Source organism: Apium graveolens, chromosome 11 (genome assembly GCF_009905375.1).
Source record: "Apium graveolens cultivar Ventura chromosome 11, ASM990537v1, whole genome shotgun sequence".
NCBI lineage: Eukaryota > Viridiplantae > Streptophyta > Magnoliopsida > Apiales > Apiaceae > Apium > Apium graveolens.
The window spans coordinates 143,905,437-143,920,761 of record NC_133657.1 but is presented as its reverse complement, the minus strand read 5'-3'; the positions used below and the strand labels follow the sequence as shown (position 1 = coordinate 143,920,761).

At 37.3% G+C, this 15,325-nt stretch overlaps 2 protein-coding genes across 2 annotated transcripts; both read right to left on the bottom strand.

Annotated features, from left to right (window-relative positions):
- On the bottom strand, positions 1-3,997 carry LOC141698123 (putative anion transporter 4, chloroplastic). The gene is made up of 8 exons (XM_074502740.1): positions 3,455-3,997; positions 2,342-2,568; positions 1,862-2,228; positions 1,650-1,694; positions 1,391-1,537; positions 966-1,103; positions 852-885; positions 1-457 (listed from the first exon to the last, which is right to left on the bottom strand). The coding sequence occupies exons 1-8, from the start codon at positions 3,878-3,880 to the stop codon at positions 258-260; spliced, it is 1,584 nt and encodes a 527-aa protein (XP_074358841.1). The 5' UTR covers positions 3,881-3,997; the 3' UTR covers positions 1-257.
- Positions 3,998-13,946: 9,949 nt separating this feature from the next.
- LOC141697744 (uncharacterized) lies at positions 13,947-15,114 on the bottom strand. The gene is made up of 2 exons (XM_074502267.1): positions 14,982-15,114; positions 13,947-14,553 (listed from the first exon to the last, which is right to left on the bottom strand). Exons 1-2 carry the CDS (start codon positions 15,013-15,015, stop codon positions 14,102-14,104), a joined length of 486 nt encoding a protein of 161 aa, XP_074358368.1. The 5' UTR covers positions 15,016-15,114; the 3' UTR covers positions 13,947-14,101.
- Positions 15,115-15,325: the final 211 nt, after the last annotated feature.

The following is a 15,325-nucleotide window of genomic DNA, read 5'->3' as shown; positions in this document are numbered from 1 at the left end:
TAAAACAAATATCTATCTGCAAAATGATACCAATATTGGACTGATGTACCACTATACCAGGAGTCCAGGATGTATTTACAAAAAAAAAAAAAAAGATCTTTGTTAATCCAAAATTCAAATTCTGGTAAGCTCATGCATCCCAAACATGACAACTGAAGTCTGAAGCAACATATTTGTACATATGCCTACAACATGTTAACGGAACACATGTAGCAAACTCTATCCAACATCTTTTTCTCTTCAAAATTAGGCCTAACCTAACACTGCTTGACCTGATTTGATTCATCGAAATCAACCCTCTCTCCGGTAGAGAAGATGTTCCAGAATAGAGTGCACATAAAATAGAGGATAGCTGTGAGAATCAAAAATCCCTTGAAAGAGCCAACTAGTTCAACAAAGTACCCAGCTCCGACTGTTCCCACAATAGCGGCAAATGTTCCAGCGGTATTTGACAAACCTATAGACGCAAAAGTTAACACATTAGGCCAAATTTACCACCCATAAAAATCTTATGACATGTTATTTGAATTCTGATAACCAATCAAAATTTTCTGATCATCTGCTTGTCATAATTTTCTCTTCAAATCCTCTTCACATTGCTCATACATGTTACAAGCAGACAAATGAGCTTTGAACTCAGTTACTTGCTTTGGGTGCTAACTGGAATGGATTATCAGGTCGTTTAGGAGATCCTTAGGACCTCCTACAGATCAAGGGAGAATGGGTTTTAAGGACTGATTCCCAGACTCTTTCATCTGGCCTTGGGGTTGACTTTTGCTTCCATTTACGGGCTTAAATATGTCAAGCATAACTATGCAGAATTAATGAATTATAAAAAGAAACATTCGTACCGTGCAAAACACCAGAATATTGCGGCGCAATTTCCTAAATCATAAAAAGTGTAAATCAACAGTTAGAATGTGAAAAAAACTTGTGTTGTTTTGTTCTTATTCAATTAAACCAACCTGTAGGTTCACAAGGAAGCCGAAATGGCTGAATGACTTCAGCCCGACAGCCAAAGTTAGCCATGCAGATGCCATTACTGGACTTTTTGACATCGTTAAAGCAATGAGAGCAATGCCAGGGCCAGCAAAACCAATTGTCTGAAAAAAGGAAACATTAGTTACCTTATGTCATTGGCGGAAGTATGAAATCAATCTGAAAGTTAACATAACTCGAAGCACTCAGGATTATCGCACTTGGTAGCCATATTATGTTGCAAATTTCCTGGACTAAATTTTTTCATCACAGCAACTGCTTAAGGTGATGTTTATGGTCACAAATCAATTGAATCCTAGATTAGCACACATTTAGAAATGTTTGACAATAATCGACACCGGGATGTATATTGCACAAGCATTTATAGAAGATAGAAAAAAATGACTCAAACCTGCATCAATTTCCTGGTAAAAGTGACACTCACGCCACGTCGAATTAAATTATCTGACCAAACACCAGCAAAGTATCCTACAACTGCCATCATACTCCAAGGAACAGCACTAAACCAGGCGGCTTGTCTGAGGTCAACATGATATATCTGTGCAGCATAAAAGAACATTTCCTCATTTGCTAAAGCGCATACGCGGAGCAAGATACGTTGCAGAAAATTTCAAATCTTAAATCTGTATGTAAGTTGAATATGGTATTACCGTCTTAAAGTATATGGGCATCCACGAGAGAATAACAAAAAAACCCTGTGCGCAAGAAACAATAAATGATGAGAAAGAAGAGGTATATTGAGATATGGTATATCATTTAGATATGCAAATTAATAAATATATGCCCACCTACTACTATGAGACACGACGAATAATAATCTCTAGAGATAAGGTATATGTATATACAGAGAATGTATACGTACCCAGCTATGCATGGAATTTGCAACAATTATAGACCAAGTTGGCATCTTGGAAAGTAATCGTCTAAAAGGAGGGATGACTTTAGGTTTTGTCAACTCATTCTCAACCTTAAAAGACTTTGGCCTGCTGCTTTGTATATACTCCAGCTCATATTTTGATATTTGAGGACTTTGATCAGGAGTGCTTGAAGTTGCAGAAATCCATACCAAAACCCACAAAAAACCGCATAATCCAAATATTATAAATGGTCCGAAAACCCCAGCTTGTGACATGAGAATTGGAGAAAGTGTGAGTCCGATAGCACTTCCAAGCTGAAATCCTGCCATTGCAAGACCAACAGCTTGGGATCGTTCTGTCAGAGGGAACCATCTAAAACCAAATGTTTAACAAATTTAGTCTGCCAGTTTCGAAAATTATAACATGTGAAGGAAACACCAAAATTTTTATTTAATCTGACATATAACTGACTTATTAGAAACTACCTCGCTATCATATTGTTCATACTAGGAAGAGCCACACCTTCTGCGACACCAAGTAGAACACGTACAAGAAGTAACGCTAGTAAAGAAGTATCAGCAGCCCATGGAGTAAGAAAGGTTGCCAATGACCACAAAGTGACACCCCATGCCATAACTATCTTACCACCGTAATAGTCCACGAGAGTTCCTCCGGCTATTGGTGATATCAGGTATCCCCAGAGAAAGGATGACTGCAATTTGAGGGTACCAAACAATATCAGAGATTGCCTAGAAGAGGTCAAAGTATAATAATTTTCTAACAAAAAATTTAGAATGTATATTCTCTCAGCTCAAAGCAAAGTAAAAACTACGGACATTGAATTTCAAACAAATATTAGCAGAAATAACTTTAAATTTAGTAATTTAATAACATATAGCCTTATTTTCAATATAGGTTAAGAAACTATCGTTCAGATTTAGAAAGAACTAAGCGCTCAAGCATCACAACAACAGTGCCAAGTAGAAACAAACAATAACCAACAAATACAATCACAACAAGGATGCCAAGTAGAAACCAACATAAACTAACGACAAAATCTAACACTGTAACGATCCATACAGAAAAGTGGATCATAGTTCTGCAGAAAGTAGAAACCGACAAAAAAAAACTAAACCGTCATGTCCTTCCATACACCAACAAATTTTGTGAGAGGACAAACACCATAACATAAGTAAGATCAAACCAAACTAAATAAAAATCGAGAAACAATGACCAAAAGAGGCCTTCAATCATAGACATTTTCACTACAACCTTAAAAACATATCCTTACCTTCTCCACACCAGAGCTATCCTCCACAAATTTTACAGTCACCATACAATCTTAATCATTCAATTTGATTAATAGCATATACATACCATTTCTACAAAGCATCAAGTAAAGCAAAAATCTTCCACAGCAAACCAAGAGTCACTAAAACCTCAATATATTAATAGCCTAATGACCCGAAAATTTATAAATTTAATAAAAATAATAATTCATAAGGGCCCAAAAAATTACCAATTCATCTAGATTCTACTCTACTAACCAACAAAAACATAAATACATTCAATCAAACAAACACAATGCCGGAATTCACCTGAACAACACCAGCAAAAGACTGCCTCCACCCATTCGAAAGCGACAGCGGAACAATCGCAACCGACATAACAACCCTATCAGCATTACACAAAGCCAAAGCTAAAGCCAGCATTGCCACCACCTTAATTCTCTCAGAAGTAATAAATTCAACAAAGCTTGGTTCTTTCACTTCATCCACAACATAATTACCATCTTTCGGAGATGCCCTTATTCGATTAACCCGAGAACTCATCGAAACACTAGCTCTTGAGCCTGTAAATGTAAATGAGTCATTTTTTAAGCAATTTTTGGGTTTTGCTGATTGTTTGAAAAGGGAAGGTGGGACTTTGATTAAGGATTGGTGGGGTTTGAGTGGTTTGGGAGGTTGATGAGCAGGTGATGAGAATTGTGTGATCGGACGTTTCACGGCTGCCGGAAAATTCATCGTAAAGTAGTGTTTCCGGTGAGAAATGTATGTGAAGTTTGCGAGTGTATAGTCTGATGATGTATATAGTGGACTACTGTTTAGTGGCTTCCAGAAGTGGCGTTTGTTTTGCTCATAATATCGAAAATGCTATTATGGGTTTCAAATATTAAATATAATCAATTTTGAAAACTAAAAATAATAACTTGTACGATATGAGTACGCATTCCTATTTTTTGCGAGAAATATACGAGAGCTATTTTTCAAGTCTATCTAAAAGAGACTACGCGGTCGAGTTACCAAATTCGAAGGCCAACAACTAACTAGGAAATTAATGTTTGTTACTCGCTTCGCCCAGCGCGAATATATATTTATTATTTGCGCGTATTTTAAAACTTTTATAAAATATAATTTTATAATGTTTTTTTCAATTTTTTTTAATAAAAATTTAAACATAAAATTTTTATTCAAAAAAGTTAAAAAAATATGTTATGAAATTATACTTTAAACGAGTATTGAAAAGCGTGCCAAAAAGTGATGTATAGAAATCAATGGGATAGAGGGAGTACAGAGTTAGGAAATTAAGATGTATCATTTCATATGCATCACGATGTTTGGGCTTGCTAATGTAAACTTAGTATTCAAGTAACATATTGTTGTGCAAGACATGCCTATACATTAACAAAACTAAGTCACATTTACAACACTGAGATTTTTTTTTTTTTTGGAGAAAGTTTTCATTAAATTGAATATAATACAGCCGGAACAAACCCCTAACTGTCGATACAACCAGGTGATAAAACAAATACCATACTAAAATCAATTAGATGATATGTTTCCTGATCGTTTAACACATAGAATTTAAAAATTCTTGAAGCTAAAAACGAAATCAAAAACATCCCAAGCGATCCAAATTGCACCGGCATCTCTGAAAATAGCAACATCGCAATTGACCATATCACGTAAAAATTATGGTTAGCCCAATGTTCAGAAACAACAATCGCATAAAATGAGATTGGGGAAGCGGCACCCCAGCTATCTACATGCCGGACACCAGCTATAGATATGCCGAAGGCACCCCAGCTATCTACATGCCGGATACCAGCTATAGACATGCCGAAAGTGTAAAGCCATAAAAGATGAACAATCTTTGGTTGTGAAAGGTGAGTTCTTGCAATAATCACCACCATTCCAGATTCGATACAGGTTTTGCAGATCACCAAAAATATCAGCAATTTCGTCCTCAACAGATCCAATACCGGATTAACCCAAGCATGACTAAGCAAAAACATAACAAACACTCCAAAAGGAGAGACAAACACACACTCCAAGAGGAGAGACACACAAATACCCAAAAAAATTGGGTTTTATTGAAAATAAATCAACGAGAATAAAAGAAAATGAAGGGATTGGGGCTTTCCACCGGAGAAAACTAGTGGAAGCCCCTCGATTTAGTTATTTGATAATCAATTTTATATTTTGTATTGTATTTCTTAAGCCTGTAAAAAGGTTAGAAGATTAGAATGAAATATTTTTCTGTGAACATATTCAAGCTAAGAAATAAACTCTGGAAGAAGATAAAGCCATGATCATGCCTCAGAGAAAAATGTAGAAGCTTGGAGTTGAATAAAACTGTTCTATTAAAAATGTTCTAAGTCAAGGAATCGACAAGTCACGGATGAAGTCATATCGAGAAGTCATTCGAGAAGTCCAGAATAACTTATCGAGAAGTCCAAAATGGCTTATAGAGAAGTCTCAGAAATATCGACAAGTCAAATGAAGATGTAGAGAACTGGAGATATCGATAAGTCATTTCTGCAGGTAGAGAACTCAGAAATATCGACAAATCAAAATGAAGATGTGAAGAATTGGAGATATCAAAAAGTCAATTTCTCATTAGAGATCTCAGAGATATCGACAAGTCAAAATGTATATAGAGATCTCAGAGATATCGATAAGTCATTTCTACATGTAGAGATCTCAGACATATCGACATGTCATATCACATGAAAAGATCAAGAGACCTCGACAAGTCGAATATACCTATAGAGAACTCATAAATCTCGAGAAGTCATTATATTTATCGAGATGCCATTATACTTATATTTATAGCTGAAAGGGACGTGGGACAGCTGTCAATCACGTCCATCACGTCGATCACGATTCCCGAGAATCAATGAACAGTTTTGAACCGTTTGGAATCTAAAAGACGCGCCCTTTGGAAGGCGCGCCCTTTAAAATAATTAAAGATATACAAATTTTGGATATAGAAAGAATTTGTTTAGATTAACAATGAAGGAAACACTTTGAGTTCAGAAGGCGCGCCTAGTAAAGGCACGCCCCGTAAGGTAATATGGATAATATATAAGTTTATACAAATTTTGAATGAAGACGAGAAATTCCAATCCCATTTTAAATAGCATATGAAATTTGGGGGGTTGTTGTTATACCCAAAACTTGGTATAAATATTATTCAGATCAAACACGGGTCAATTAGACAAAATTAGGACATGACTGCTAAATCAAGGAAACTTAGGGTAAGCCCATCCCTCCCGAGAAGACAGGGCGCGCCCTCTATGCGTAAGAAATTGGGACTAACTGATTCCCTGAGGCGTGCCATCAAGAGTTTTACGGTTGGAAGTGTTTGATCAAGAGTGCACGTACAATGTCCCGAGGGCGCGCCCTCTCCTGACAATTTATGAGACAGCCTTGACACTGAGAAGTGTTATGGGGCGTTTATATTAAGTGAGAAGGCATAAAAGAGGGTTGTTACATGTTACTTGGACGAATTCTTTAAATGATTCAAGGAAGAAAGAGATTATTATTACTAACATATGTGTTGCAAGTACTCTATTGAAAAACTCTTTCATGTAATACAACCACAGGAAGGCAGTGTCAATGGTCAGAGACCTCTAGGGGTATGCCTGGATGGAAGGTTTCCTCTTGTAGTCAATGAGTGTCCTCATTGGGGATGTGGGGTAAATTCTGGTGTGTGTTTTGGGAGCTCTGTCTCTGTAGTCAACGGGTGTCCTCGTTGGGAGACTTTGGAGTATCCTGCACTTTGTACACAAAAACTCGGGATCACTTGTCCTTTAATCTGGTAGGGGGCTCCTTATCTGGGGGGACAAAGATGCGCCCAATATTTGGGGGTGAACCACGGCTATACGTGCGTCCACGGACTAGAGAAACAGCTAGTAGCGGAGGGTTATCATTGGTCAGGGAGATGCCTTATCCGTGAAGTCTCGAAGCCGTGGATGAGCCTTGGGCCTTTGTGGTTGGGCCTCATCGGCGGACATTCCTAAAGCTAGTGGAATACGGTTTCCAGTAGGTTTCCTACTGGGCCTTTGGACGAGAGATCTAATCACATTAGTTTCTTGTTCCCAAGAACTACGTTGGCTTGATTCCCTATAAATAAGGATACATAGGCACAAATTGCAAGGGGTCAGAAGCGAGAGTACAAAGGAGCCACCACTAATCCAAAGCAATCTCAGCCACCAATTATCACCACCACCAAACACTGTTCACGTTTCCCGACAAACATTGTTCATATTTTTTGACGAAGAACCACAGTCACAGATCTTATTTCCGGCTACGAATCTCGAATTTTATTGCTACCAAATTCCTCTGTCAACACGGTTAATAGAATTTTTAGGGATACAAATTACAAATAATTTTTTTCCAAAACAGGAATACAAGATTTTCATAATAAATTACAAAAAAAAAACAACAAATGAGTCCCAGAAGAATATCATAAATATTCAACATGTTATCTAGTAGCTGCCACAAGTCTAGACTCTCGTACTTAATCACCTGCAAAATTACTACAAAATTGTCATTTGTGTGTGTGCCTACAGGTTGGATCAAAACTATAAATCGACTTGTACATGGTAGAAAGTGCATACTAAATAGGTAAATATTTATGAGCCATGTCCAACATTTTTTAAATTACTTCTAACTTATGTTAAAAAAAATATTTATTAATTTAAAACTTTATTTATATTAGATATATATATTAAATTATCAATTTCGATAGGGTTATTTTGGTTCGGTTTTCACTTATAATCGAAATTGGAAAATCGGATTCAGATTCGATTTTTAATTTTTTAATTTCGCTTTCAATTCATACTTTGACTTGTTTTAACGGTTTCAAATTCAGATTTTTTCGGCTTTCTGCTCAGCCCTAGTTAAAATTGTCTATTTGAGTTTCAAGGACTTAGTTACATATGCCGAAAAGCAATTTAGGTCTCTTTTAAGCACAAAAAACAGCTCATTAGTCCTCTAGGTACTTAATGAGTGCAGTAGTTATCTCTTATGTGATAGTTATATTGGTTAGTCTGTTATATAGTTTAGTAAATATCAGTTCCTAAGTTATAGGCTTTGTAATTCTCTCGGTACAATGTGTTGTGTATAAAATCTGTAAAGTTAATACATATGTTAACACTTCTCCATATATCTCCTATATTTGTCATGGTATCAGGAGCCTCTTGATCCTCCTCTCCTCAATTTTTTTTCCTATTCCTCACTATGAATACTACTGATAGCAGTAGCACCATCCCAAATTCCAGTGAACCCTCCAAACCCTTGGTGGTTGTCAATGTTCATTCTGTGCAAAAACTAACATCATCCGTATATCTTACATGGAAGTCACAAGTTGAAACTCTTCTCATTGGGTACGATTTGTATCATTTTATTGATGATACTCATCCTTCTCCTCCCAAAACCATAACCAAGGGTGATGCTTTTGAGATTAACCCAGCATACAATACATGGGTACGTCAAGATAAACTATTATTCGGTGCTCTTGCTGGAACTCTCTCTACCAACATCAGCCCTCTCATTACCCGTGCATCTACTACAAAAGTTGCTTGGGACATACTTGCAAACACTTATGATAATCCATCCCGTGATCATGTCAAACAACTCAAGGCGCAACTACGACAAATTTCCAAGGGTACTCTTTCTATTTCTGATTTTATGCAACACTTAAAGCGTAATGTGGATGAGCTTGCCCTTTTAGGTACTATAATTCCTCACGAGGATGTTCTTGATCGAGTTCTTGACGGACTTGATCCCAGCTTCCAATCTGTTATAGATGTTGTTCATGCGCGTGGTACCCCAATTTCCTTTGAAGAGCTACACGAGAAGCTCATCAACAAGGAGCTTCTCATTAATGCGGCTATTGCACGTGAAAACTCTCCTCTTTTTCCGGCTACTGCACATCCCACTAACACTCGCTGGAATCCCCACTATGGCTAGAATCATTTTGCACAACGTTCATCGCCTCTTCCTGCCATCTTGAATAGCCCTCAACCTCCTAAGCACTTCAAGCCTTTTGTTGGTAAATGTGAGTGGTACAATGTAAAGGGCCATGTTCTTTCCTATTGCCCAAATTTCAGAGAAGTGCATCCATCTATTACCTTGCCTCCCCGCAACTTTCGCACTAACACTCCCCATGCTAATGTTGCCACGACAAATATTTCTACCGGTGTCCAAGATGTATAATCTTCACAACGAACTCCGGGTTGGTTACTAGTTAGTGGCGCAAGCCACCATGTCACAACAGACTTGGCGAACTTGTCCCTTCACTCTCCTTATGATGGTACAGATGAAATTATTATTGGCGACGGCTCTGGTCTTCCCATCTCTCACATTGGTTCTACTCTTCTTCTTTCCTCCTCTAAGTCATTTTCTTCAAATAATGTTCTATGTGTTCCCACCATGCACGAAAATATAATTTATATCTATCAATTTTGCCTTGATAATAATGTGACTATTGAGTTCTCATAATCTCTCTTTTGTATTAAGGAGCGTAGTACGGGGGGAATAATTTTTAAAGGGACATCTAAGGACGGAGTTTATGAGTGGCCAAAATCTATTCCTCAACCATCTCGAGTCTTCCACACCACCAAACAAGTTGACTGGCATCATCGTCTAGGACATCCATCAATTTCAATATTTAAGCAATTGCTCTCTAGTTTAGAAATTTCTCGTAGTCGTGATTCTCATTGTAATTCATGTTTGATCAATAAAAGTCATAAACTCCCTTTTGGCATATCTACACTTACTACATCATCTCCTATTGAAGTTATATTTAGTGGTGTTTTGTCATCTCCAATATATTCTTTTGATAATTTTAGATATTATGTAGTGTTTGTGGATCATTATACCAAATATATATGGATTTATCCTATGAAAAATAAATCAGACACTGCAACTATATTTCTAAACTTCAAAGCCCTTGTGGAAAAACAGTTCAGTAAGTCAATTAAAACTTTCTATTTTGCCAATGGTGGCGAATTTCAGAAATTAACTTCTTTTTTTTCTCATCATGGTATTTCTCTTCTCACAAGTCCTCCTCATACTCCTCAACACAACGGATATGCCGAACGCAGACACCTACATATAGTAGAGACCAGTCTTGCACTCCTTACTCATACATTTATGCCTCTCAAATTTTGGCCTGTTGCTATCCAAACAGCCGTGTACTTAATTAATAGAATGCCAACTCCCACTCTTCAAAATCAATCTTCCTATCATACTCTATTTGGAATCAAACCCAAATATGATAATCTACATAATTTTGGATGTCTCTGTTATCCGTGGCTGCGGCCATACACTCCTCACAAATTGGCACCTAAGTCTATTGCTTGTGTTTTTATTGGATACCTCCCTGCCCAACATGCCTACTCTGCCTCGATCTTATCACTCTTCGCGTATACTCATCTCACCATGTTTGGTTTGTAGTGGATGTTTACCCATTCGCTACTAATAATTTCGCACCTCCGTCAAGTGATATATTAGACGGATGGTGTAGTTTTAACCTTGTCATTCTTGTGTCACCATCCAATGTACAATATTCCACTAATTTCGAAGAGTCTCCATCATTATCTATTCACATTGTTAATCAATCTACTCAACAAAATGTTCTGTCCAACAATCAAATGGACCAACCTACACCACCTCCTCCTCTTGCTCCAACTCACTCCTTCACAACACGAGCAGAAAATTATATCTTTAAGCCCATTAATAAATTAAATCTCTCTGTACAACGTATATTAGTTGAGCCTTCAAGTGTTAAGCAAGCCCTTGTTGATCCATGATGGAAGAATGCAATGGAATTACAATATAAAGCTCTTGTTAACAATGGTACATGAGAGCTTGTCCCTCCTTCTCCATCTCAGAATTTAGTTGGTTGTAAGTGGATTTTTCGGACTAAATACACAAAAGATGGACAGGTTGAACGGCTGAAGGCTTGCTTGGTGGCTAAAGGGTTTCATCAACGCCCTGGCCTGGACTATACAGAAATATTTAGTCCTGTCATTAAACAATTCACTGTACGTATACTACTCATTATTGTTGTCTCAAATGGATAGAACTTAAGGCAACTTGACATTAATGATGCTTTTTTACAAGGAACCTTAACTGAAGATGTCTACGTGGCTCACCTGCAGGGTTTGTTGACCAAGAGAAACCTCATTATGTACGTCGTTTACGTAAAGCAATCTACGGTTTGAAGTAAGCACCTCGAGCTTGGTATAATGAACTTCTAAATTTTCTTCTTAATAGTGGCTTCACAAACTCAGTCATGGATACTTCATTATTTTTTTTAAAAGGTACGCGAACACCTATATATGTCCTTGTATATGTAGACGACATAATAATCACAGGCCCATGCACCATTACTGTATCAAAGTTTATTAATCAGCTTGCTCTCCGATTTTCTCTGAAGGACCTTGGTGAGTTAAACTACTTCTTGGGGGTGGAGGTGCAACCTTGTTCTCATGGCTTATTTTTAAGTCAACGCCAATATATCATTGACTTGCTTCGATGTGCATCTATGTCAGAAGCCAAACCCGTCAGTTCTCCCTTGGATCTGAATGTTAAACTCATTTTAGAAGTTGGAACTATCCTACAAAATCCTACTGAATATCATGCTTTGGTTGGGGGATTGCAATATCTCTTACTAACTCGGTTAGACATTGCTTTTACTGTGAATAAATTATCCCAATTTATGCATCGTCCAACTACTTTGCATTGGCAGACTCTAAAACGTTTACTTCGCTATCTTAAAGGCATTGTTGAACTGGATTTAACTCTATACACAGGGTCTTCACTTCCTCTTCATGCATTTTCTGACGCCGACTGGGCAGGTGATATTGATGACTATAAATCCACCGGTGCATACATTGTATTTTTGGGCAAAAATGCTATTTCTTGGAACTCTAAGAAACAAAAATCTGTTGCTCGTTCTTCCACCGAAGCAGAGTACCGTTCTGTTGCACAAACCGCAGCTGAGCTTGCTTGGGTTACTCATTTACTGTGTGAACTTGGTGTGTCATGTCGAAATCAACCGGTCATCTGTTGTGATAATATCGGTGCTACCAAACTTAGTGCAAATCCAGTATTTCAATCCCGAATGAGGCATCTTCGTTTTGATTATCATTTCATTCGTGAACGTGTTCAAGCTGATATTTTACGTGTTGTATCTGTAGCAAATGGCTTGCAGATGCAATAACCAAGCCCTTGTCTCGATCTCGACTACTGATGCTCATGTCCAAGATTGGTATGTCCCTCCGACCGTCCAACTTGCGGGGGTATGATAAAGATAAATGAGTGCAGTAGTTATCTCTTATGTGATAGTTATATTGGTTAGTCTGTTATATAGTTTAGTAAATATCAGTTCCTAAGTTATAGGCTTTGTAATTCTATCGGTATAATTTGCTGTGTATAAATATCTGTAAAGTTAATACAAATATTAACACCTCTCCATATATTTTCTATAATTGTCACTTAATTGTTGTTTTTGACACTGAAAACTCCAAAATGCCTATTAGGTACCAATTTTACTTCCTCTAAAAACGCTTCCGGTTTCAAAATGCCTTTTGTCTTCTTCAAGCCTGAATAAACTTTATGTCTTCCAATACTTTTAATACTTAACAGTCGGCCTATATTTAATACTCGAATTATTTAGCGGACCAGTGACGACTAGTGCGCTGATCTGGTTCACAGACAACTAACTCCCCTCGTAATCTTTATATCTATTCCTTAAGAACACTGTTAAGTTATCTTTATATCTATTCCTTAAGAACACTGTTAAGTTAGAGGAAGGCAATGAGTGTATCCTTTTACCGAGTGTTCATTTGTTGGACTCGCTGTTGTGTCAACTGCTTGGGGTTTAAGCCCACGGGTGCATCCGGAGTTGCCGGGGAAATGACGTGTTGAACTTGCTCTGGGTGGTGTTGTAAATAGCTGATTCTCTCTCTTGGGCTCTAGCTGTTCGGACAATTTGAACCTTTGGGTTCTAATTGACCACTTCCCTGAAATCTCTAGGAGCTGTGCGAGCGGCATTGAGGCTTGAGCATGTGGTTGCATTATGAACTCGGACGTAGTCGGGTAACTAGGGTCACAAATTTCCTAAATGGCAGGGGCTTATTGATAAGCAAGTTACGGGTCACATTTTGTGTATTACAATCAATAGGCTTGTAGAGTATCCATGAGTGTGTTTTTCCCCGGATTAGAAGGGCGAGTTGGATGCTGGTTAAGAAAGCATAGGGTGCCCTACTTCTAGAGCCAAATACTTAGTATTATGCTAAAACAAATGTATGTTAGACTTGTCGGGCTCGCTGATCTTCCCGACCTTGCAGATCTTGTCGACCTTGGTGATCTTGACGAGCTTTGCTGGTCTTGTTTGAATTTTGCTTTGATCGCCTCCAAGCTCCTTTAACTGATCTTGTCAGGCTCTGCAGGTCTTGTTTGAATCTTGTCTGTGATCGCATGGACTTTGCATACTATGTACGTGGACAATGTACCATTGTACAATATATGATGTTTATTGCATGCAATGTGAACCTTACAAGCTACGTGTGGAACTTGCGGGTTTTGCGGACTTTGGAGACCTCATGGACCTCGTAGGCTTTGTTGGACAATCAGTAAGTGAATTCAATTGGTCTCTAAATAAGCTAGTGAATTCAATTGCTCTCCAAATAAGCTAATTTCTACGGTGCTAATTTTGATGTCCACCGCTGCTTATTCTCGTATTATTTGTTTAACTAATTCAACTATTATAATTTATCTTGTAAGAATAATAAAAATATGAAATTAAAATCAAGACTTTATCACAGACATCAAGCATGTTTGATGATGATAATAATCTATAGATACCAAGTTTCATAAGAAAAATAACCATTTTAACTTGAACTCCAGAACATCTCATTTTTTACTTTGACAGAAGTATTAGAACAATCACTCAATTTCAAACCCTTTACTCTCAAGGTCTGCGACAACTTCACTCCTCATCCTCACCCACATCTTAAAAGCTTCATTCTCAAACTTCTTGTCCTGCAACTGCTTCTGAAAATTAACCGAATCTCGATCAGCTTCAAGTGTACCTTTCCCGATAGTTGTCCCAATCATCCCTCCCGTTGCAATAAACTCCTCCATTGCCTCAGCATCGCCCGGATATGGAAATTCACGACGTTCATACAAATGGGCCAACTCCTTTTCTTCCTTGGGTTTCGGCTTAAGTGTCCACCAACCAAGTGGCGATGTTTCGTTGTACAACCATGCAGCACCAAACAATGCATATGTGCATAACAATCCCTTGCCTACTCGCTTCCAGAAATGATGATCCTCCTTACCCAGGCCTATCTTTTTCAGGTATTTATCGGCATTGATCGACTTAAGTGCTAAAAGACCTATGAGACATTCACAATATAATACAGTTTAAGAATACAAAATTTTAAACACTCACGCACTCATACCTCCACAGACACATCGACATATCAAAGTTACCATATTTACAAAGCTAGAATTTTAAAAATGAGTATTAAATTTTTGCACTTGGTTCAGGCATTTTATCGAACATCTAGCAGGCACCACAGTAGCTTAAGAAAAAAAACCACAACTAAACAGAAATTCATTTCTATTTTCATAAAAAGATATCATTCAGAGTAACACCTCAAAGGGGGATTATCATGTGATCTTGAAATGCATTATTAATAAGAGTTAATTGCACAAGTGATGGGCAAATGTAAAAGAGTGTTTTAATTTAAATTTAAATAGAAGGAATAATGGTGAAACGAATTGAATCTGAAACCCAGGAACTGAAGTTAAAATGGGATACCTGTTTTGGCAGGTTCAAGACTTTTGCGAACCATTTGGAGTGTTTAAATTAAGCTGTTTACTAGTTGGTTAAAGACGAAGGTGTTCCGTCATACTCCCTCATTTACATATTACATTTCCTATATTGACTTTTTACACTATTCATCCTAAATGATTGAGTACTAATTTATATTTAATCTATAATATCAAATATAATCATGAGTAATTTTATTTAATTTATATTTATAAATACTTTAATACAATTAAATTTTTATATTTAATATTAATACAAAATTAAAGATATTAACGATCAAAACTGTGTATTGACAAACGTGTACAATACAAATATGAATTTTTTTAAAGGAT

Coding starts and splice junctions, on each gene's coding strand:
- LOC141697744 (XM_074502267.1), bottom strand. CDS start 15,015: ATGGTTCGCAAAAGTCTTGAACCTGCCAAAACAG. Junction 14,554..14,981: donor TCTTGAACCTGCCAAAACAG/GTATCCCATTTT, acceptor AATGTCTCATAG/GTCTTTTAGCACTTAAGTCG.
- LOC141698123 (XM_074502740.1), bottom strand. CDS start 3,880: ATGAATTTTCCGGCAGCCGTGAAACGTCCGATCACACAATTCTCATCA. Junction 2,569..3,454: donor CTTTTGCTGGTGTTGTTCAG/GTGAATTCCGGC, acceptor CTCAAATTGCAG/TCATCCTTTCTCTGGGGATA. Junction 1,538..1,649: donor TGCCCATATACTTTAAGACG/GTAATACCATAT, acceptor TATGCTGCACAG/ATATATCATGTTGACCTCAG.